At 42.9% G+C, this 22,879-nt stretch overlaps 1 protein-coding gene across 3 annotated transcripts in view; it reads left to right on the forward strand.

Annotated features, from left to right (window-relative positions):
* MACROD2 (MACRO domain containing 2) overlaps nt 1–22,879 on the forward strand; it is an 841,263-nt gene that overhangs the window by 809,526 nt on the left and 8,858 nt on the right. For all 3 annotated transcript variants that reach the window (XM_027653978.1, XM_027653977.1, XM_027653979.1), the window contains exon 17: nt 20,676–20,759. In XM_027653978.1, coding sequence (XP_027509779.1) covers nt 20,676–20,759 — 84 coding nt within the window. The remainder of the gene's footprint in view (nt 1–20,675; nt 20,760–22,879) is intronic.

Raw genomic sequence — 22,879 nt, forward strand, 5'->3', positions numbered from 1 at the left:
CTTTTTGTTTTGCTCTTTTTTGAACATTGAAAGGTCTCTGCAGGTCACATGTTGTCGTCAATGCTGACCCAGCATGTGTGGAAAGGATGGAAAGGGCCTCCCTCATGGCTGCCATGTATGGATCTCTAAGACACAAGGATCAGGTGTTGAACCCCTCCAGCATTATTTCAGATTTATTTCCATTATGCTCTGTTCAACAGGGTATGAGGCCCATGGTAAGCACTGGCATGGTCCCACTCCCTCACGTGGGTTTGGATGCCCGTGGCTCCAAGTTTGTGCTGCCATCACATCTCCATTCGGCCCTGGCCCTGCCTGTGGGCATCTCACCTCATACATTCACAGTGTTTTGGTGTGATCCTTACCAGCACATCCAATCCTTCCTTTGATATCAGGAGCTCCTCTCTGGTGGTCACATTGGTCTCCAAAGCTGGATCTCCAAAAGAGAGCAGAGTTGTGCTCTCATTTTCTGGGATCTCCTCCTTGGGACAGCAGATATTTTACAATTCCTCTCACATGAGTGTTGCTAACAAGCTCCCACACTTGTCTCGAACTGGTAAAACTGGCATCCTCTGTGATTTTGGTTTATCTCTCTGTCTTCCAAAGCAGTAACTGTCCAGTGTGTGGTAGGTACAGCAATTGTGGTCCCTTTAAACCATTGTCAATGCTTTTGTCAATGCTTTTGACAATGACAATGCTGTCTCATGATAAATCTGCTTGCACTTAGAAGCCTGAGTCTTGAATTGCAGACGACTGAGGTTACTGGGAGGTTACTGAGACGTCTCAGTAACCACACAGTGGTACTGCAGGCCCCCCACAGCTGAAACACAGCTGCTTTTCAGGTAAATGTCCGAAAGTTTGGATGCTTTTGTAGCTTGGTTTTGAATATTCTGGCCCTACAACGTGGGCAAGTTTACTTAAGAAAGAAAAGAAAATAATAGGAAAAAGTCTTTAAACAATATTTCTAATCTTGTCTCCTTCCAGCATGATGTAGGATGAGGAGGGGAATAGATTTCCTGGATGCAGTTCTGCTTTCAGATCCAGCTGGCTCTTGAAGTGTGTGAGCATGAAAAGCAGATGATAAGAAATATATGTATATCCGGTACCTATCTAAAGGAACTCAAGTATCTTAGAAACTGATATATACAGAGATCACAGAATCTGCTCATGGAACTGTTCCTCTGGCATTAAACGCAGCCAATGTTTAACAGTACTGAATTAGAATTTAAGACACAGGAAATCTTTCCAAATGAACCTTCAAGGGGAACCCAGAGGATGTCAGGATTTGGCCAGAAAGTATGGTTCACGCCATTTGTTCTTATCACAATTGCTATTGGATATTTAACCACCATAGGTAGCCAAGATCTGATCCTGGAAACAGCAGTGCCGTGCAGTGCATTAGATTGCCAGAACCACTTCCTTCTTTTAATGAGGTCTCCTATTCAGGGATGGAGACAGCCTTCCCTTGCCCGGCTTATGAATCTAACTGGATCACAGCACACAGCTAAAATAATTGGAGAAGGATCTGTGTGTGGGAGGGGAGGAAATCAGCTGTATGATTTCACATCCCAAAGTGAGAGTGAGCACAGCACTGCTTTTTGGCAAGGGTTTAGTCGCAGCTTTGGGTGTCAAAGCCAGCTTGCTCCTTTCTATCCTGCACCTGTAATCAGCCAGAGCCATATCCAACTCCTCCAAGAGGAGAAGGCAAGGGAGAGCTCTTTGTTTGGCTGGCATCAGCACTTTTGCAGCTCGTGGCTGACAAAGCCATTTAGAGTGCAGATAGCTCAGATTTTGCTCTGATGTTGCAAAGTTTGCCCTCTGAATGCTGTGATTTTTCTCTAGCTGGTCTTAGAGACAGGAAAACACAGCTGAGCCTTATCCAGGTCTGAAGAGGCTGGAGCACATCAGCTGCTTGCCATATTGCTGGAACACCTGGGGCATTCGCTTTGAAAACTAAATGCAGGCTGTTCACCTGAATTGCCAAGTACAACAGAAGCTTCCTTCTGGCTGGCGGGGTGGTATTAATTTAAAGAGAACACCATCTGTGGGGCCTTGGAGAGCAGCAGTCGGAGGAGACAGGTAGAGAGGTCGCTGGGAAAATTCTTGTTCTGATCTGGGGGCCTTGCCACCACCATCCATTACCCATCATTTCTAATTAGCCGATGTATCTTGGGGAAAGCTGCTCCTGTTTGCTTTCCTGAAGATGCTATCCTTGCTAAGAGCTGTTGTTTTTGCAGAGCCTCCTAAGCTTGTTTTGTGGGCTTTCGCAGGCATTTGGAGCAGTAATGGTCTTGGTGACCCAGTAATTAGGGAGTCCTATACCTCCTTGCTGCAGAGCTGCCCCTTTGTCCTTCCGCTTTCTTCTCTCCTCAAGGCCACTACCAGATGGTCGGAGATTTTTCACCCTTTCAAAAGCTTTGTATTTTCCCCATCTTATCAAGCATGTCTCAGCCATGCTTAATTAGCTATAGGCTTTTCAGCCCCCCTGATCTGCCCCCCAGGAGATCAGTTAAGGACCTGAACAATTTCAATAAAGAGCTTGGAAAGCAAATCCTTAGAGGCTAGGCATAGCTGCAGGAGCATGTCATGTTATTTAGTGTTGGGGACCAGTTGTTTGTTCTTTCTTCTTTCCCTTCTTTCTGTCTGTCTGTCCTCTCATCCATCCATATATCCTTCTATTCATCTTTCCCATTCTTATCTCTCAGAATATTCAGGGATGCCCCTTGGTTCTTGGCAGTGGTTGACAGCAACTGGCTGGTGGTATTCAAAGGACTGTCACCCTTGGGCCAGTGCCTGAGTACTGTTGCTTTTAACCTGTTCTAATCTCTTTAGATCCCTCTGAATGAAAAATGGCAAACATAATTAGCCAGCCAGTGCTAGGAGACAGTTGAGTTGGGGTGTTTTGGTTGAGGGTTTAGGGGTTTTTTTTGTTTGCTTAATTCCCACACTTGTTTGAAACTGGCTTGTGAGCTTTATTTACAGGATCAGAGCAGTTGAAATGAAAGCCTGGTTAATTAACAGAAAAATAAATTTGCATCTTGCGTTGTGTTTGACATTGAACAGCATTTGTTTCTGCATTGTCACATACACACTTTTGTTATTAATCTCCAAGTTTTAGCTATAGGACTGCAAATGAGATTTAAAAAAAAACCCAACACACAGCTCTTTCCCTTCTTACTTCCCTCCCTATAAAGCATGAAATAAAGCTGCTTAAGCATGTGAAGCACAGATTTTGTGTCGGATTTCAGATACCTCAGATGTATCTGAATGTGGACATTTGCCACGTAATTGAACTCAGTGGCTGGTGATTTGCATTTACAGGCAAATGAGAGCACCCAGCCATCAGGTGTTTGCATCACTGGAATTAAATGCTCACTAATTTAGCCACTCAGGAGATAAATATTTAGATATCATTAAAGTGGCTAGCTGTAAATACATGGAAGTGTCCTTCGATGGTGGGGAAAAATGTGGGAGAGGATTTCTTTGCAAACACAGGGAATGTGACCTCAGTCATTGCAGTTTTCTCCCTGACACTCCCCTTCATGGTACACATAAAGTTGTTGGTGCTGGGTGCTCGCTGCCTGAAAGATGTGGCAATGGATTTGCCATATGCAGGATGGAAGAAGTCCTGTCAGAGGTGGACTAGTGAAGAAAATGAAAACAGTTCAAATGTTATAGAAACCGAAGTTTTTAAGGTGATTTAAACAGGTTTTAAAATGGCTTTTACCTTTTTGCAGAGTCATTGATCTTCTTCCCGACACCCCCTGTGCTCCCACACAAGGTGTCCTGGGAAGGTGTCCTGAGGTGTTTCCCATTGGCCTTTGTTAACCCCTTTCTATTGGCTGTTGACCCTTCACCTGATTGTTTTTTCTATGTGACCCTGAACTTGTGATTGGTCCCCTTTTGACCCTCCTGAAAGCCTTATAAACCCCTACCCCACAATAAACTTCCTCTTTCGTCCGTCCCTCCCTGGTGGTCTCTGTGCTCCTTGCGGGGTCGAAGGGCCACGTGCTGGGGCGGGGGGAAGGGCATTCACCTCGCAGGTAATGGGCTAGCAGCCTAAGGCCTGGAGGTCTCCCCCATCCCACTAATCCGTCGTAGAAAGAGAGCACTGCTTTATACAAGGCTAGATCGAAACGCTATTCCTGTGCTATTCTGCATATTTTTTCAAGCCATCGGGGGAAATAAAACGCAAAGAGTGTGTCTAAATGAATGCACGGTGTAGTTCTGTGTCATGGGGAAGTGTTATCCCTGTAAGGATGCTCCCTCCATTCGAGTAACTCAGGCTTTCGTTGAAGAGGAGCGCTGCTCCCCCTGTGTATTGACATCGCTGTTTACAGACCGTGTGGCAATCTTTGAAGTGCTAACTGGCTTTTTTTTTGTTAAAAGAGATGCTGCGTTTTTCTTTTCTATTTGTTTTCCACAGAGAGGGACGTTAGTATTTTTATGATGGCTGGCGCTTAGTGGAGCTCCTCTGTGTAAAGATAACAAATGAGTTATGCGACCTGACATTCTCCCTGGGAATGTGCTCAGAACAAAGCAAGCCAGTGGCATTTCAAAGCCTGCTTTTAAAGTAGCTGGTTATATACTTTGTTTATCAGAATCGCTAGGAAATGCCATTTCTCTGGTATTTTGTACCTTCTCTTAATTGACTGAGAGGTGGAAGAATCTTTGGGCAAAGACCCATGGTAGGGAGGTTGGAACTAGATAATCCTAAAGGTCCCTTCCAACCCAAGCCATTCTACGATTCTATGACCCCAGCACCCAGAGGACACACATGCAGAAAGCTTGAAGCTGCTTCATGCTTTACTATATCCCTGTGAGGTCTGAGGGCTTGAACTAGTCAGGCCTGCTGCAGGCTTTGGGAATGAAGGAGTGAGTTCTAACCCTCTGAGAGTAGCTACACCAGGTACAAATTGGCAGGTACACTTCTCGCAGCCTTGCTGCTGGGAGTTTCCAATGAGGCATTGCCAAGAGCGGCAGGACCTCCCCAGTTTCTCACTGAGCAGTCCTTCTGCTGGTGATTTGTGTCCCCACATGGGGAATGAATCAGAATTTGGAGGATATGTCCATAGGGAGGCTGGAGCAAGGGGCAGGAGGCTGATCCAGCCTTGGCTGTACTCAGCCAGGGTGGCCAAGAACATCAGAGAGGCTGCCACCCAGCATTCCCAAAGCCTTCATAATGAGGTGTGTGCAAGTTCCATGTTTCTGCAAAATAGTTTATCTTTGATCCAATACTCTGTATTACCAGGAATTTTGTTTTGGCAAGAAGGCAACTCTTTTTTCCCCACATTTTACCAGTTTCCAGTTTCTGGGGTCTTCACAGTTCTGTTGCTATAAACCATCACACACTTAAACTGATTGGCCCACTAGCAGCCCTTGGTAAAATGTTTGAAATAAAAGCACCTTTCCTGAGGCCTGATGTTGAAATCTCTGTGTGTTCCCTTCGGGAGGGATAATGGCCATTGGCTACAAGCGCCGCTCCATGAGCAGAGAGCCGGCTGTACTTGGACGCAACAGGAGCGCTCCAAGGACTGGGCTGTAATGATGGATGCCGCAAGGCACTGCTATGTGGGCCTACTCTGGGGAAGTCATTCTGTGTACAGTATGTGATCTGTGGCACTTGGAGTCCTTATCATTTCCTTCAGCTATTTGCAGAATTCTTTTTTGTTTGGTCTGTGGAAAGAGCTGCATTAATTCAGGATTTGTAAACCTGAGGACAGGCAGAAATAAAATGGATCTGAACTCTTGAGCTTGCAGTAGCAAATGTACCATGAGAGTGAAGAGTTGGTAAACTGAACCTAGTGAGCTCTAATTTGGGTCTATTGTCATTATATTTTCTATTGTACAGTAATAGGTCCACTCTTAAGTCATCTCTTGGGCTATGAATTACTCTGTATTGAGGAAATGAAATATAAGTGAAGAATTTTTCTGATGGGGAACATACAGAAGGATAAGCAGCATCTTTTTACTCATTAGTATTGTTACTGTCATCATTAATCATTACTGCCATATAGCCCTGCAACACAGTCTCTAAACCTGAACTGGTAATAGGGTGCAAAGTGTTATACACAGTTGTCTCTACCTGAGGAGTGCACAACCTAAATTCCATGGCTTTGCATGTTCATCAGCCTAATTGGAGCATCCCTTTCATGGACTGCCATCACAGTTGCATCACTTATACACAGATCCTCCGTGACCAACAGGCTTCCTCCAGCTCCTGCTGCTGAACGAATAGCTTGTTTGGCTCTGTATGAATGACTAGTACACACACTTACAGGTACTTCTGCTGGCTGGTCAGAAGCACTTCCCTCTTGTTCCTGCCTCCATGAAAATGTTTTACAATATCAAAAAAATACTCATTTCCTGTTAAATTTGGGAGGTTTTTCACTTTTATTTTTTTTAAGGCAATCTGATAGCTGCAGTTCATAGTTTTGGCAAGAGCCAGCACCATTTCTCTGAAAATCTTGAGCTTCACGGGATACGTTTGTGTGGCTCCCTGAAAACATGACATTTCCCATAAAACTATTTGTTCTTTTAAAACAGAAAAAAAAAAAAGTAATTTGATTCAGGAGAAGGTTTCGTTAGAGATATTTTGATCGACTCCAGATGTGCCTTTGCAGTGGGTTCCCTGTTCAGCAGGACCACCCGCTGCCTGCAGGATGCAGTAGCTGTGGTGGCTTTGTCATGGTGTCGGGGCTGTTGCCAACTGCAACAACCTGGTCTGTCTTCAGCTTGAGCCAGGCACAATACTCCCAAATTATGGCAGGTTTTACCAGGCTGAGTATCAGTGCTTGGGACCCTCAAAGGATTTTCAGTCAGTGCTCAGCATTGTCACAGATACTCAAGGTGAACTGGAACAACCCGTTAAGGCACAAGGCTTATTTCTTCCCTACCAGCCCAAATAATCTCTACACCTGCTGAAAGGCCATAGACTTTTGGCTTAAAGCACATCTCAGGTAGGGACTTCCTTTGGGTTCTTGCATCAGAACAACAGGGCAGCTAAGCAGGCAAGATATTTATCTTGATTTGCTGTGAGCTATAAATTTTTTAGACAAAGATCAGTTTTCTGTGTAACAGGCCCTCCCCTTCTAGGGTTTGTGCTATTTAAAATAGATTTTATATGTAGAGAGACATGCAAGGTGTTTATTTTATTTCCTGTCTCTTCTTGTATAAGTAAACATTCTGTGCACAGTTGGGAAAATAATTTGTTTGGATTGTCAGATCGGTGGGTTTTAGTGCACCAAAGTGTAGTAAAAAATGGAAACTATACAACATGAGGTGTCTAGACTTTTAAACCCCCTCAGGAAATCAAGATATATATATATATATTTAAAGAAACTCAATAAAGCTGGTTTTTAAGATGGTGAAATTTGCTATTGACAGCACTGAACAAAAACATGGTTCAAGGCCAGTGACTTAATTCTAGGTGACACCTCTCCTAATCCTTTATGGCTGAATCCTTCGGTTTTATCTGTGACTCTGAGAAAGTGCCTGTCAGGGCTGAAGTCACTTGCACCAGGGGATTAGCACTTTCTGCATTCTTTTGAAAGCTTCAGTAGTTGTCATGAAAGTAACAGATGCCAAGGCATTTGTGGAGACTGTGGGCAGTGATAATCCTACACTGTCATACAATTTCTTGCAGACCTAGACCCTATGCATATCTGTACAGTGCACATCTGTAGCCTCTAATTCTGACCCTTGTACTATGTGCTGGCAAAAGCTCGGTATTGTCCTCCAGCTCTGGGTACTCCAGGGGAGAAGAAGAGGGGACATGTTGCTACTGGTTGACCCAAGGGTGGATCCACTATATCAATTTCTTTTTTTTTTTTTTAAGCCCAGAATAGTTAAAAGCTGTATAATGAAAAGGCTTTGGGCATCTGCAAGTTATTGAGCTGAGAAGCTCTTCATTATGAATAAATCATAAAAAGTGGTCCAAATCCTGCAATATGGAGGAGTTTAGCTTCAGGAAATGCTTTTAATGTGTGCGTGTCATCCTTCTTTAGCAGGACAGAAGGCTGCTGCTATCAACTGCTAATACTATTATTCTCTTCTGGCTTAATTGGTAGAGGTCTTGACTTTGGTGCTAAGATCCCAAGTATAAGCCTTTAGGTTTTCTGGCACTGTAGCAAGGGGCTGGGATTACAGGAAGGGCTAAATACCGCAGTGTGCCAGCCTGGGGTTCAGCCTTTTTACTATGACCTGTGGCATTTCTGAGTATCCTACAGCCCTGGCTGCTGTGTTCTGGCTGACCTTCAGGACACCTCCTTGTAAGGAACCTGTGTTAATCATCAATTATTAAGAGGATTTGGGGAGGTGTTATTGACTTGCTCAATAGCTTCAAGGAAAATTATAGTTATCTCGTTAGACTCAGGTCTGCCAGTTTTCATGACAGACACCGGTTTTATTAGCAGCTCTATAAATTCTGTTGTGGGAAAAAGAAGGGAAAGCCATATTGTTAGTTATAATGTTACTGAGCTTTCTAAGCACAGATTAGAGAGGTGGTGTCATCCTTAGTGCAGTGAGAATTGGCATTGAATTTTTAAGTCCATGTTTAGGATTCCAAATAGGTGCCCTGAATTTCAAAAATGCTGAGCACATCCAAAACACCTTATGAAGTGAACCCCTTTGAAGCCATCTGGAGCTGCTCAGAGCTTGGAGCTTTTGAAAATCAGGATCTAAACTCCCTTTTAAAGTGCTCCTGAAGCTAGTCACCTATTTTTGAAAATACTGACCTGTGTCTGCTGGCATCTGGAGCAACTTCTATGTTAAAAGAATGTTTGATGGAAAGAGGGGTGTGATCTCCAGTGCTAAAGGGAAAAATACTGGTCTTTTTGAAAGCGTATCCTCTGATAAGAAACATATTGAGACAGTTTCCTCTCCCCCTCTTTTTTTCTTAAAGACTTTTGTTCAGGCTTTGTGTTATGTGGTTTTGGCCTCCAGTTTCAGTTTGGTGCCTCGAGATAGAACTTTGAAGAATCTTCAATAATTTGGAGAGAAGGCAGGATGGTTGAGGGAAAATGTGCCTAAGCTTTCCAAAGCAGTTGCTCCAATTTTTACCCAATGTCCAAGTAGTGGTCTAGCCATAAGCCAGCCTTGAGTCTAACTTGCTGTTTGAATTGACTTTCTTTTGATACAAGTAAGTGTCTGGTGTACGTGAAACCCAGAGTAGATTTCTGACCCCTTGTTCTCCTTCTTACAAAGTTGCCAGAGTGACCAGGAACAGCAGGATGGACCTCTTCAAACAGTGGGAATGAGCTTGTGCAAGGGGAAGGAAAAAACTGTTTGGGAAACGAAAAAGCCCACAGTACTTGACCCATCCACCTGAACTGAGCTGTAAATCTCGTAAATCACAGGACCTGGGTGTCAATTCTGGTAGATGTCAGAGCTGATGAACCTGACTGAGGACTTCTCCATATCAATTTAATGTGTTTCTGCTACACTTTGCTGGATTTTTGCTTGCCCACTACTACTTGAGTCCTTGGATAGGGGTTGGGAAAAAGAAAAGCTGCCTCTCTTAAGCATTTTGAAATCAGAAGGCTGTTCTTGGGGGTGTCTACTACCTGTCTTTTTAGGTGACTCTCAGAAACACAGTGGCCTTCCTATTGTAATTACCACTCAGGTTCTTTTGCCAGACTTCTTCCCAAACTACAAACTGGAGCCATCTCCATAGCTGGAGACTAAGTCAGCAGCAGCACAGGGAATGAGACTCCTCAAAATCAACAAAAAATGGGGGAGGGAACAGGACAAAAACAAACCAACTAAGAAAAACAAACAAACAAACAGAAAAAAGCACAACCAATTGTTAGATTAATGGACAAAGAGAAAGAAATGTTCAGTTTCAAGCAAATAAGTCAGATCTCTATTTTACAAAGCTGAGGTCAGTTGTCAAGTACTCTGGAGTTGTTGGTATCGTGGGGGGATTATGGTTCTTAGTATTCTTTGCATTATGTTATCTAAATGTAAATTCCTGTCTCTGATGTAATGTCCTAGTTAGACTCTAGAATTTGTGAACCAAAGGACGAAACGTGAAAAAGTTGAGAGGAAAAAAATCTGCAGCTCTGTCTTTGTGTAATTCTTACTGAGAACTGATATAAATGGAAGACAAATCAAAGGCAACAATAGCACCACACATTTTGTCTCATACGCTGTGATGCATATTAGTGTTGTTTCCTATTGTGAGCCAGAAAGAACATTTACAATTTTAGAAAACACTGCATAATGGCTCTCTGCAAGGAAAAGAAGCAAGTGTGTGACTGCCAGCACTGACACTTGGTTTTTCCTGGCCCGCTATTCTGGAAGCTCTGCTGTAGGCAAAATTTTTCTGTTTCACACTGGGAATTTTGAATTTGGTCTTAAAGTTTTCTCCAAGAAACAGAGCAAATAAACCTCACTGATTTGCTAATCTAAATCCAGTCTTTAGCCTTGCCAGGAAATACTGGTCAAGCCCGTCATCATGTGGCGATACGCTCCTGTGGTGCAGATGTTAACACCCAGGCTGGTGGATTACTTTATTCTAAAGCAACTCACAGGTTGTACTTTTCAGTGTTTTGAAAATGCTCTTGGCTTCATGTGAGGAGATGAGTGTCAGGAGGACAGGTGGGTGTTTCAAGTGTTAAACACAAGCTATTCTATCACTGCTATGCTTTGCACCTCCCTCACTCCCCAAAATGTCAGTGGTAAAATCTGATTCTTGAGACATGGCTCTAAAATGGGTGGAAGAGCATGATTTCACCACAGAGCTGAAATGCCCTCTGTAGTATCTAGGTTGTTCTTCTAGGCTTATCTCTTGGGAATATGTGTCATGTGATTCCCTCTAGAAGGGCTGTGATCACAGAGTGGTTTGGGTTGGAAGGGCCCTTAAAGACCATCTAATTCCAACTCCTCTGCCATGGGCAGGCACACTTCCACTAGACCAGGTTGCTCGGAGCCCCATCCAACCTGACCTTGAACACTTCCAGAGATGGGGCACCAACAGCTTCTTTGGGCAACCTCTGCCAGTACCTCACCACACTTGGATTGGTGATTCAAATCACTGCTTATGATTTTGGTCCTCTCATGGCTTACTTATGTACCGTCTGTGTTCAGAGGAGAATGTAGTTATTCCCTGCTGGCATAGAGCAGCTGGAGGTTAGAGCACCTCTTGCTCTGATGTAATCCTGTTATTTGCTGGGGAAACATCTCACTCCACATCATCGCTGTAAAATTTTGCTCTTATATTCATCCAGTTATCAGCAGAAATTAAAAATGGCATCCACGCTTAGGAGGTAATACAGCACTGGCAATATATTTGCTTTCCCTCCCATTCCTTTGGGGCTGGCTGGTGTGGGCTGGCTCACTGCTGTGGAGGAGGATGCCAGGCTTTCACCGGAGAAATGGGGGCAGCAATCAGCATTAATGACATCCTCTGACAGCAAAAGCCACACGATTCTCCAGGAGCCAGATTTCAGCCATGGCTTCTCTCCACGGGGCACATGGTGCTTCTGGAGCAGAGTGGGAAGCACTCTGGGTAACACATCCAGCATCACCATCCATCACTCAGCTATTCCCTTCTTTACAGAGGGAAAGTGACGCCCAGCCATTTATTTATGAAAAATTGCTTACTGCCCTTGAACACACATACATACACACAAGTGTGCCTCTGTGTGTGTTTCATTTAAGCATCTGTTCTATTTTGATGAGTCACCATCCAGATCCAAAAATCAGCCCTAAGAACTGGAACAGGTGAGAAACTCTGTAGCAAAATGAGTCCTATAGAGCAGATTTGTGTTTATCACCATGTTTTACAGCTGACTTCAAAGGAGTCGGAGCAGGGTTCAGTTAAAAAAAATAAAAGAGTACATTTCTTTAATTGTTTTTGAAAAATGATCATTACTGAACATGTGTCTTGGTAGGGGAAAAAGATGTGATAGGGATCATCTGTAAGGTCTTTGTTATTGAGTGCTGCCAATTACTGCTTCTTTACAAGCAGATGAGTTTCACTTCAAAAAGGGTATTGAGGTGCTGGAGCGAGTCCAGAGAAGGGCAACGAAGCTGATGAAGGGTCTGATCCTATGAGGTGCGGCTGAGAGAACAAGGGTTGTTTAGCTTGGAGTAAAGGAGGCTCAGGGGAGGACCACCTACCTAAAAGGAGATTGTAGTGAGGTGGGAGTTCAGTCTCTTCTACCCTATCTCAAGTGAAAGGACAAGATGAAATGGCCTTAAGTTGGGCCAGGGGAGGTTCAGATTAGATATTCGAAAAAAATTTTCACTGAAAGAGTGGTTAGACATTGGAATAAGTTGCCCAGGGAGGTGGTAAAGTCACTGTCTCTGGAAGTGTTCAAGAGGGGTCTGGATATGGCAGTTGGGGATATCATTTAGGGGTGATTATGGTGGTCCTGGGTTGACAGTTGGACTAGATGATCTTGAAGGTTTCTTCCAACCTTAATGATTCTGTAATTCTGTGATGCGATATTCAGCTTGCTTTTAAGAAGCTAACAGTTTTCTAAAATTAAAACAGAGTGCTTGGTCTCTGTTTGTGATGAGCCTTCAGAAAGCCAAGTACTCTTTCCAAAGAGCAAGACATTTCAGTTGAATGTGGTTTATGTTCAAAATTTTATTATATCCAAATTTTATTGAGGTTTGTGGTGGTTTTTATTTGTTTTGGGGGTTTTTTTAATTAATTTTTATTTCGCATGCTAGCTATTGTATCCTTATATCACAAAATGTTTGAAAATTACAGTGTACCTATTCCTATCCATTCCCAGAACTTTGCTGAACTTCATATGCCTGTCCTTGTTGTAAATATAACGTTTTATTTTAAGCTGCAAAATTTAGGTTGGGGTCTTTGATTAAATAACAGGGAAGAATCTTTCTCCCACACTGTATATTGTTACTGCCTTTCAGGTAGATCCATACACCTCTGCTACTTTGAAGCTCATTCTTCATATACTTGGCAATAGTCTCCTTGAAAAAGAGTTGAGCAAAATATTTTCCAAGGCTACTCTTTGGCTCAGCAGTAACCTCTTTCAGAAGCAGTGACCCCAGAAATAAATAGCTGCAGCCAGAAGGGTGTGCAGACCTGTCTGTACATTATCAGAAGCTCGGGCAAAGCATCCTTTTGGCCTGGTCAGATGGAGTGTGGACTCTGTGAAAGATGACTGTGCTTGTCTGAAAGGAACTTTTCTAACTTCCAACTCTTGGGCAATTTGCTATTTGTGACCTCTCAGTTTCTTCCCATCTCCTTCTCCACTTTTTCCTTATAATATCATTTATAAGTATTGTTCCTGCTCAATCCCAGCACCCATCTTGTTCTTGTGCAGCTGCTCACGGCTGACGACTAGCACGGTCTCTTAGGTTTGGAGTGACTTCTTTGGAATAGAAAGGAAAGTTTCTTTCCCTTTTTTGAAACAAACAGTGTGACATTTTGATAAATTTGTCCTGCTTGGGAGATCCAGGACCTCTTTGCTTTCACAGTCTATTGCTTTTCTGCAGTTCCCTCAAGATCATTTGAAGTGCTAGGAAAATACAGTGGATGCAAGATTGAAATGGAATAGGGGCACAGTATGTGCTGATGGAAAATCTAGTGGCAGCACAAGCTATTAAGTTGTTCATGTTTTCAGTGGGTTGACCCAAGGGAAAGAAAGGCCTATTAAAGCCATTGGGCTCCTGCATCGGTTCTTCAAAATTAAAGGCAAGAATCCTCACCACAGATTAGTGGTGAAAAGGGGAATTAAAGTTGCTGTTTGAGGACAGGTGGAGAGAGCTGCTGTGGTACCAGGTGCTTGGTAATGAGCATGGTGAGTGTGTGAATGTGATGTTGTGATGGGAGTGGAGGTGCAGGGATCATTCTGGCAGCCAGCAGTCGTTCAGAAGGCCAGGTCCCATGACCACAGAGTTCAGAAAACATTTATGAATGCCCAGCATCATTCCCTTGTGTGAAAGGTGAGCCTTAGGAAACCTGGAGATGTCCTGAGGCTTACACATAAGAGTCCCCTAGTGCTGCAATTCCTCACACCTACACAGTTTTTTAGACTCAGGAACTGAACCAAATCACTGATAAGTTTCATAAATGGCAGGAAAAATGACAGAATGGGAAAGAGAGGTAAATAATCATACCATTTCTGTTCATTCAGAAACCCTTCACTTCTCATCATGCTGCTGAGCATGCTCTCTGCCTTAGTTGTAGGCAGGGATGGAGCACAAGTGCTTTGGAAGCCATTCAGGACTGGTGATCTACTAGTTTGAGTACAACCAGGCAACCTTTTAGTTGTGTTAACAGCCAGCGATTGAGGGATGAGATGAAAGCTCCTGGGTGCTCCATTTCAGACATTTCATGCTGCAGGCTTCTTCTCTGATGAGAAGTTTTCACAGGAAGAGTGTCTGGAAAACAGCAATGTGGCCTTTTACACATCTAAGCCTTTTCCAGAATAATAAAAAAAAATAAAATCAAAAAGGCTTTTCTTAAAACGATGTGCCCTTGTATTCATCAAGAGCCTGCTGCATGCAGGTTTATCCTGTTGTTACAGAGAGGCAAAAGACACAAAGAGCTCCTGATGGGCGTTAGTGATTCTAGATAAGCCCAATTTGTATGGCTCTTATGGACCATATTGCTGATCGACAATCCTCACTACCCTCCCATTCCCACCTTTGGGGAAAAAGGAGGCATAATGAGATTTACTAACAGTATGTTTAATAAAGGGCTGGAAGGGGATAGGGATAAGCGGATCTTAGACACTTTTAAATCGCGTTAAAAAAAAATTGCAGTTCAGCATGAGCTGGAAATAACAGTGGCTGGGAGCAGCACAATGCTTGTAGGTACAGTTGCATGCACAAACACAGAGAGCTGAGCTGATACACGCTGCACTGGAGGGACAGGGAGATTCATCGTGCTGGGTTACTCTGGGAGACAAAGCCAAAATGTCGAAAGGGAGGGTAAACACTCCATTTAACAATGAAGGAGCTGCAACGTGAATTCTGACAGCCCACGTGTGGCATGAAGCAATGATGCTCACCCAGTGCCTTCAAAAGCCCATCAAAAGTTGGTGCCCAGGCCAGCACACCCTGCTCTGAAATCTGCATCCTTGAGTGTTCTTTCATCTCTATGGTGCCTAATTGCTGGGGGGAGGGTGGTGGTTGATCAAGGTGGGCTATTCCTTGTTTAACAGATGGAGATTGTTGTTGTTAACTAAGCCGGGCTGAGTAGCAGGAGGCACCGTTGTGGCAGTGCCCGTCCTGCAGGTTCAGAGCTGGTGTGCTCAACCTGTGCATTGCAAAAGGATAACAAGGGGGAAAACAGCCCTCCAGCTCAAACACAACAAAGTACAGGTGGACAGTGCTGGGTTTTTTCTTACAGCCCTGAGAGCAGCAGGTTGGGTGGTTTTGCATGGAGTCATACAAGAAGAGAGCAGAAGCCTTTGATGTGGTAGAATCTGGTCTGGTTAAAAGGGTCGGTCATCTCAGATGGAGGTGTTGGACAGGAGTCAGACAGAACCCTTATATCACAGACAGCTTCAGTCTCTAAGTGAGGCAGCATTTATAATGCTACTAAAATACAGCGGTAAACAAAGTACATGAGGGCTTGACAGTCACATTAGTGAAGAGCTACAATGAAATGACTGGGAAGAAAGGAAAAAACAGCTCTGGCTATTTGCAGAGCAAGAAAAACAGAACTGGTTTTGACAGATAAGACAATGCAGCTGTGGGTCAGAAGAGCTTTTTTGGAGTTTTTTTGTTGTTGTTGCTGCTGCAGCTGAAAAATAGTGCCTTTAAATTTTAAACAGAGAATTTTGGATTTTAACAAGCCTCCATCTCTCAGTCTTCCAATTAGGGGAAGCATATTTGCAACTGAACTCAAAATAATAAATTTTATTCAGTAGGTATGAATCAGGGAAATCTGGATTGCTCAGAATAGCTGTAATGTGGTTTTCATGTTACATAATGACAGAGGTGATTTTTTTCAAAGTATATAACATGAGTAGAAGCAACTACTCCATGAATAATTTGCAACTAATGAATTTCCTCTGGTTGAAAATTGTCCATGGGCAGGATAATATTTTGTTGAAATTCCTGAGGCAACACCCAAAATTGCTGGGCAGACATGTTATGGGAATAATGGCCTTGCCATTTTGCCTGTAAAAATAGTAGTTTTCTCGATCATTGTAGTATTGATAAACTTTTTCTTCCTCAAATATCCAGAATGGTCTTAGGGCTCGAATTTCCCACTTATTGCAAGACTTCTAAAATTTGGGAATCTTTTAAGATTTAAGTTGTCTTGGTGTTGTATGACTGCACTGACGGAACTCACGTCCACATGAAATTTGTTTTTCTGTTTATCTTAAAGCTAGTCTATGACCTTATAAGAGGGCAGGAACTAATAGCAGGAATCTAGGTTCCTGGTTCAGAGCCCACTTGACAATCCCTTACCCATGCCCAGTGCCAAGGCTGGTCTCAAAGGCTGGGCTCTGCCAAGAGAACCCCCCTTGATAGTCATCAAATAGAAATAAACTCCCTTAAGGTGGGCAGCCCAGGGCAGAAACTCAGTACAAGCACCTTCCAGGAATGATTCATCGATTCTAGGGAGACTATATTGGGATTGTGCTTTGAATTACCTGGGAGAGGAGTCTGCCTCTCTCTTCTGATTATAGAGGCGCGCTCTTCAGTACACAGCAAAGCCTTACTGATGATCAGGTAAAAATGAGTTTTATGGATTGCTCTGTGTTACAGCTTCTAAGCCTGCGTAGTTACCTGCTTTTATTGCTTGAAATGGATGTAAACCTTGTGCAAAGGGAGGAGGAGGACGATGAGGAGGACAAGGGTTACACTTTTTACTTGTTAGAATTTATCAGGGATGTCTGACCTCTGGACTTGGACACTTCTAAAATTGATGCTAAGGTACCAACAACTACCACATCTTCTGTTAGTTTTGTGAATTGGTCATGAATCTAGAGGGGGAAAAAATCACATTTCTGTAGAGAAAGTAAAGTATTAGCTGTAAGTGTGTGGACCTAATGACAGATTGTGACTATAAGGGGGAAAAAATAAAACAAAAAGATGAAATAACAATACAAAGATTTCTATCTTCCTGGTATACACTTGCCTTATACATTTGAAAAGGCTGGGAGCCCTCCTTGCCTGTGCCAGCAGCCTTTTTTTTCTTAGCACTGGGCCGGTTGTGTAACCAGTCGGCAAAGGGTTCGGGTAATGAGCTCTGGCAGGAGTGCAATTGGAAATGGGAATTGAAATTGAAAGTGGTATCTCCCGGGCTCCCTACCCTTCGGGAACTCTCAGCTCCTGCACGGAGACCTGAAATCTTTCACTTGTTTGTGCTCTAACCTGAAGCAATCAAAACAAGGGAGAGGCCCCAGGAATAAATTGGTTGTCAAGGCGGTCCTGGTATTGATCAAGTTCCGCTGTTTATGTGAAATGGGCTCATTTCAGTGCAGCACTCAGATTGACTGCACAGTAGGGGAGAAGCTTTTTTGGATAATACCCTTTCCACATGCATTGCAGTGTGGTGAATGTTCTTGTCTCCCTCCCACAGTAACAGTGAGGAGAGAAATTAAGATTTGTATTAACTGAATTTGTAAATCTTCCCAAAAATGGGACAGTATCATTTTCAAGCCTCCTCCCAAGGTTTGCAGTGCTGCTCAGCTTTGTAAAGGTTTAAAATACCTTCTGCCTTGTTTGTCCCTAAACGTTGTTTCCCACTGTCATTTTCTTGCTGACAATATACAACAATCAACTTACAGTCTAAAAAAACACTAATACTGCAATGACCCCCTCCTAGAAGGGATGGGGAATCAGCACTTCAAACTTGGAAAGAAGGTGAAAAAGCAGAACAAAAGCAACTCTTCTCGCAATATTTATGACCCTACACCTCTGAAAAAGTAATTTTGCAGAATTGCTGATGCTGTTGTTACTCTTCTCAGCCTCTCTCTAGAGCTGCCTCCTCCCACCCCACCACCTGGTTTCATCCCTGCAAATGGAACATAATTAGGACAAAGCCCAAGTTAGCACATGTGCACACATTTACACGTGCACATGTGTCCACAAAACGCCATCTCTGTAATTAGCCTCTATCATCACCTAGCCCCGTGCCAATAATCCTTTGCACCTGTCAGCTGCATGAGAGATTTCCAAAATGGAAAGTGAGAAACCTTTTGGCAGTGTGGTGAAGCCAGGTGTGCCGGCTAGTTAATGGGAGACCTTGGGATAAGGCTTGGGAACTTCACATGGGCATCTTCAGGCACTGACAACAGGAGAAACTGGGAGCCAAGACATAACCTGTCATGTCCTATCTGCTTTCTTTGGGTAATAGACAGTGGTTCAGAGGGGGCAAAGTCAGATTCAGAGGAATCAGCTGCCAGTTGGAGCATGTTGGTATTTAGCAGGGATCCCAAATCCCTACATAAGACATTGGAGTGTCTTGATGGGAAGGACTGCATCCACTGCAGGCTGCACTCATGGAGGGACAGTCAATAAGACAAGGGGGATGACTTTAAACTGAAAGAGAGTAGAATTAGGTTGGATATTAGGAAGAAATTCTTTATTCAGAAGGTGGTGAGGCACTGGAACAGGTTGCCCCAAGAAGCTGTGGATGCCCCATCCCTGGTAGTGTTCCTGTCCAGGTTGAATGGGGCTTTGAGCACTCTTATCTGATGGAAGGTGTCCCTGCCCATAGGAGGGAGGCTGAAGCTAGATAATCTTTAAGGTCCCTCCCAACCCAAACCATTCTATGATTCTGTGATTTTTCAAAATTTTATTTTTCCTAGACCTGCTTCCCCCAGGTAATCAAAATGTAGCACAACCTAAATGTCAGTGTATCTTCCTTGATACATGGTCCCCTCAAATTTCATATTGATTTTGCTAAGAGAAGTCAGGGAGGGATTTTGAACATACCTGCTCAACCTTGTACTTGGCAGATTCCTGCCGTATACACATGCTTTTGTGTTGGGATGACCTGGGTTTACTTTGTATGAGCCAAAAAGAACACTTTTCCCAGCATGAGCACTGAGAAAGCTTGGGTATGTTTGTGCCTAAGAAACCTCAGGAGAAAACCACACTCGCTCTCCTGAATTCCCTGGAGATGCATCAGGAGTTTGATGCATCTGCAAAGGGGCCATCTCAGGCATTGACTGACATGCAGGGTTCTCAGTCACAGATGTTTACAGGCATTTTGTTTGTTTCTACGGGGAGATGATTGTAAACCAGTGAGGAAGAGGTGAAGTGGTGATACGACAATCCACTGAAAGATTTTGCATGAGAAGTAAGGTCTGTTAAAATGATGGGTAACATTTCCATCATTGTAAAGCCTTCCAACTCCCATGCTCACTGAGTTCTCTAACTGAGCTTTCTGGTGCCTGTTTTTTGTTGGTTTCTGTATGTGCTGGGTCATTGTTTTAGCATTTTGATGCTTGGTATGACCATAGGTCAGGGATTGGAATAAATAGACTGCCCAGGGAAGTGGTGGAATCACCATCCCTGGAGTTGTTTCAAAGGTAAGTGGATGTGGTACAGAAGGACATGATTTAGTGCTGGGTTAACAACTGGACTCAATCTTAGAGGTCTTTTCCTACCTTAACAATTCCACGTTTCTGTGATTATATAGGTAGTATGCTGGAAGTTGTCAGTGAGAATAACACTGCCATCACAGCGAGCACAGAGGAAACTGAAATCTCCATGACACTCTATTTGCTTGCAGATACAATTATAAGGAAATCTGGCTGACAATGTCAGTGATAGATACATTTTTTATGTACAAAATAAATGTAGTGCACTCCAGTGCACTTAAAAACCCCACTTCAGGCTTCCACAGAAAGGGGAAGGAGGTGTTTGAGGGATGATGAACATTTCATCACTGTTGCTGAAGAGGTAAATTATTTCAGTTTAAGAATAAAACATTTTTGAAATGTCTGAGTCCTTACTACACTTTTCTGTCTCATAATAACCGCCCAAATGCCTGGATCACTTAGAGACCAGTCACCTGACATATCCTGTAGTTCAACTGCAGGATGGGTGCAACAGGCTTTACAGCAGCCACAAAAGTGGAGAAGTAGCCTGACGAAATTCAACTAAAAATTGGCTTCTCAGCACTTGAAATGGCAGAATATTGGGAGAACTGTGTACAAAACAGCAAACCCACTTTTTTTTTTTTCCATTTCAGATATTGTTAGGTGATTGAATCTAAGCTTCCAGACAAGCCTGAGGGGAAGAGATAAAAATGTTGAGTTACAGTGATAAAATGCATTTTCCTACATTCAAATTCTAGTTTGTGTCTGACTACCCGGTGTATTTGAACTTCCACTGTATTTATTTGTTTTCTGCTAGCTAGAGAAACTTTATAAGTGTGATTAGGTCCCTGTCGTATATTGCATTTTATAAGCAGAAGGGATTCTTCAAAAGTGATGAGAAAAGAATGGCAGGGAGGCAGGAGCACGCACCGTGATGTGTTTTTAACAATCCCAGTTAGAAAAGAGCATGAATTGCTACAAATATTCAGGCAATTATTTTCAAACCGTGTTCCTCCCCCTATATCCTCTGTCCTCTTCCCTAATGGGTGCCACTATACAGCAGTGGAGTATAAAAAGGTAAGAGCATGCGAGAAGAAAGGGTAAAAAACAGGCACATGGAGCTGAGAATTATACATTAATCGGGTACTGTAAATGTTGATTTTTCTACTTCTTTGGCTTGTCTTATAGGGATGCAAGGGCAAGAGGAAACTTCTGTGGAGCCTATGAAAATTGACCTCACAAGTGAAGCAGCAGCCATTTCAAATAAGGATGGTATGTTTTTCTAATATTTTAGATTCATTTTTTAGGGTAATGGCTTTAAACTGACGGAGGTCAGTTTTACATTAGATATTAGTAAGAAATTGTTCACTCTGAGGGTGGTGAGACAGTGGAACAGGTTGCCCAGAGAAGCTGTGGATGCCCCATCCTTGGAAATGTTCAAGGCCAAATTGGATGAGGCTCTGAGCAACCTGGTCTGGTGAAGGGGAGTTAGAACTATATGGTCTTTAAAGTCCTTTCCAGCCCAAACCATTCTATGATTCTGTGAATTGTCCTGAAGTGGATGCATAGCCTGCCTTTCTGGGCTTTGTTTGTATGCTTCCCCCTAAAAAATGGGAATTAGATTTATAATCTCTTCAACTGATTCTTCTCAAGAGTTTACACCATCTCTACTGTCTTGGGAGTCTTATGGCAGTACCTTTCAGTGCTGTAGCCCTGCTTTGTGAGTTGGCTGGGTTTCTGTGTTCACTCTGCCTGCCTTTTAACTGAATAATATTTTAGACCCACTGTAATTTTGGTTTTGATATCAAATTGGCCGATAATATGGGGAGTTTCATACAGGAGTCAGAAGATATTTCTGAAAATTTCTGTGCTCATGCCCAACTCCATCAAGGGGAAAGTGTTGGCTGTATATCCACTCTGAACTTGTGTGTTGGCCTCATTCTATCTCAGAGCTGATTCCTCTTCCTCCTTCTTCAGCATTCATGTGTAGCTCATCTGATAGCAGGTGGAAGTTCTCTCCCTAGGACATTTATAAAGCAATCACAATTTCATTGATCCAGCAGCAGTTCTAGTCAGATTTTTGGACATTATCAGCCCAAATATCCTGACTTGGAAATAAAATTCTTTTGACTTTGACCTCAGTGACCCCGATGACCCTGCTGTGGGGCAAATCCTGGCAAGGGCTGAGTAGCAGGAAGCTGCTCAAGCTCTGCAGTACTTGTAAACAAAAAAACATCCTTGTAAACAAAAAAACCTTGTCCTTCTTGGCTCATCCTATGTGTAAGAAATAATGGATGAAAATCAGCATCCTGGTACTTAGCTTTCGGTGAGGCAGACCTTTTATCCCTCCTCTAGATCAGCTATTGTAGCATAGAAGAGGTACATACAGGGGTTTGTTGGTTCTTACACAAAGGGTCTTTTTTATTGATCCAAAATCAGTTGGTTTGGGATTGGGCGTCCAATACTCACTTTATTTCCATGGACTCCTCTCTGTAGTGAAGGCTGGTTTTTAACCCTTTCTTTAGCCTCTTCAGCATTGATATAATATAAATTCAAGGCACACTTTTTTACATCTCAAAGACAAACCAATTATATATTTTTTTTGCTATTAGTTACACAGAGAATCTGACGCTGATTTCCTTTCTCTGATGTCAGATTGTGCTGCAGCATTTGAACTGGTGACTGATTTAGATACTGGCCTGTAGGGAAGTTTTTTGCAAGCACAGGAAAAGCAAGTGTGCATAATGAATTTTCTTTTTTTAAAAATACTAGAGATTATGCTATTCCTAGTAGATGTGCAGAATAAAGCCAAAGCAGCCTTCTCTCCTCATCCTTTGAACAAACAAAGTAAAAAGTCATAGTCACATTAAAATATTTAAATTGTGAATCCCTGCAATATCTGGGTTACTTAGTGAAAACAAATCCAAATTTACTGAAGGAATCTCTTAAGGGATTTCTGTCTGGAAAGAAAAACGATCCCCTAGCTGTTTTAACGTGTGCTGTAGCAAAGCACAGCTTGATCAGGTGGCAGCTTCTGAAATGAGGATCTTGATAGGCTTCTCTGTTTTGAATCTTCCTTATCTTGTATGGTCTTTTACATATGACTCATAACTTCCTTTTCTTTGAACTTTTAAAGTTAAATGAAAGAACAGGAAAAGGGTGTTTGCTAAGGCTGCAGAAAAGTACTTCTCTAGTCAAGGAAGTCTTTGTTTCTATACACCTTAAGTTGCTATTAGGATTATATTACAGGGTGTTTTTTCTTGTGGGCATATATTGCATGTTTTAAAGAAGAACAGAGGAAAGATCAAACTCATTCTCTTTGACAGTAATTTTCATGTAAATTGCCTGTTTTTTCTCTGGTCCGCTTCATTCCGCCCCAGAAGATCTCATTG

Source organism: Corapipo altera, unplaced genomic scaffold (genome assembly GCF_003945725.1).
Source record: "Corapipo altera isolate COAL_440 unplaced genomic scaffold, ASM394572v1 70, whole genome shotgun sequence".
NCBI classification, from domain to species: domain Eukaryota; kingdom Metazoa; phylum Chordata; class Aves; order Passeriformes; family Pipridae; genus Corapipo; species Corapipo altera.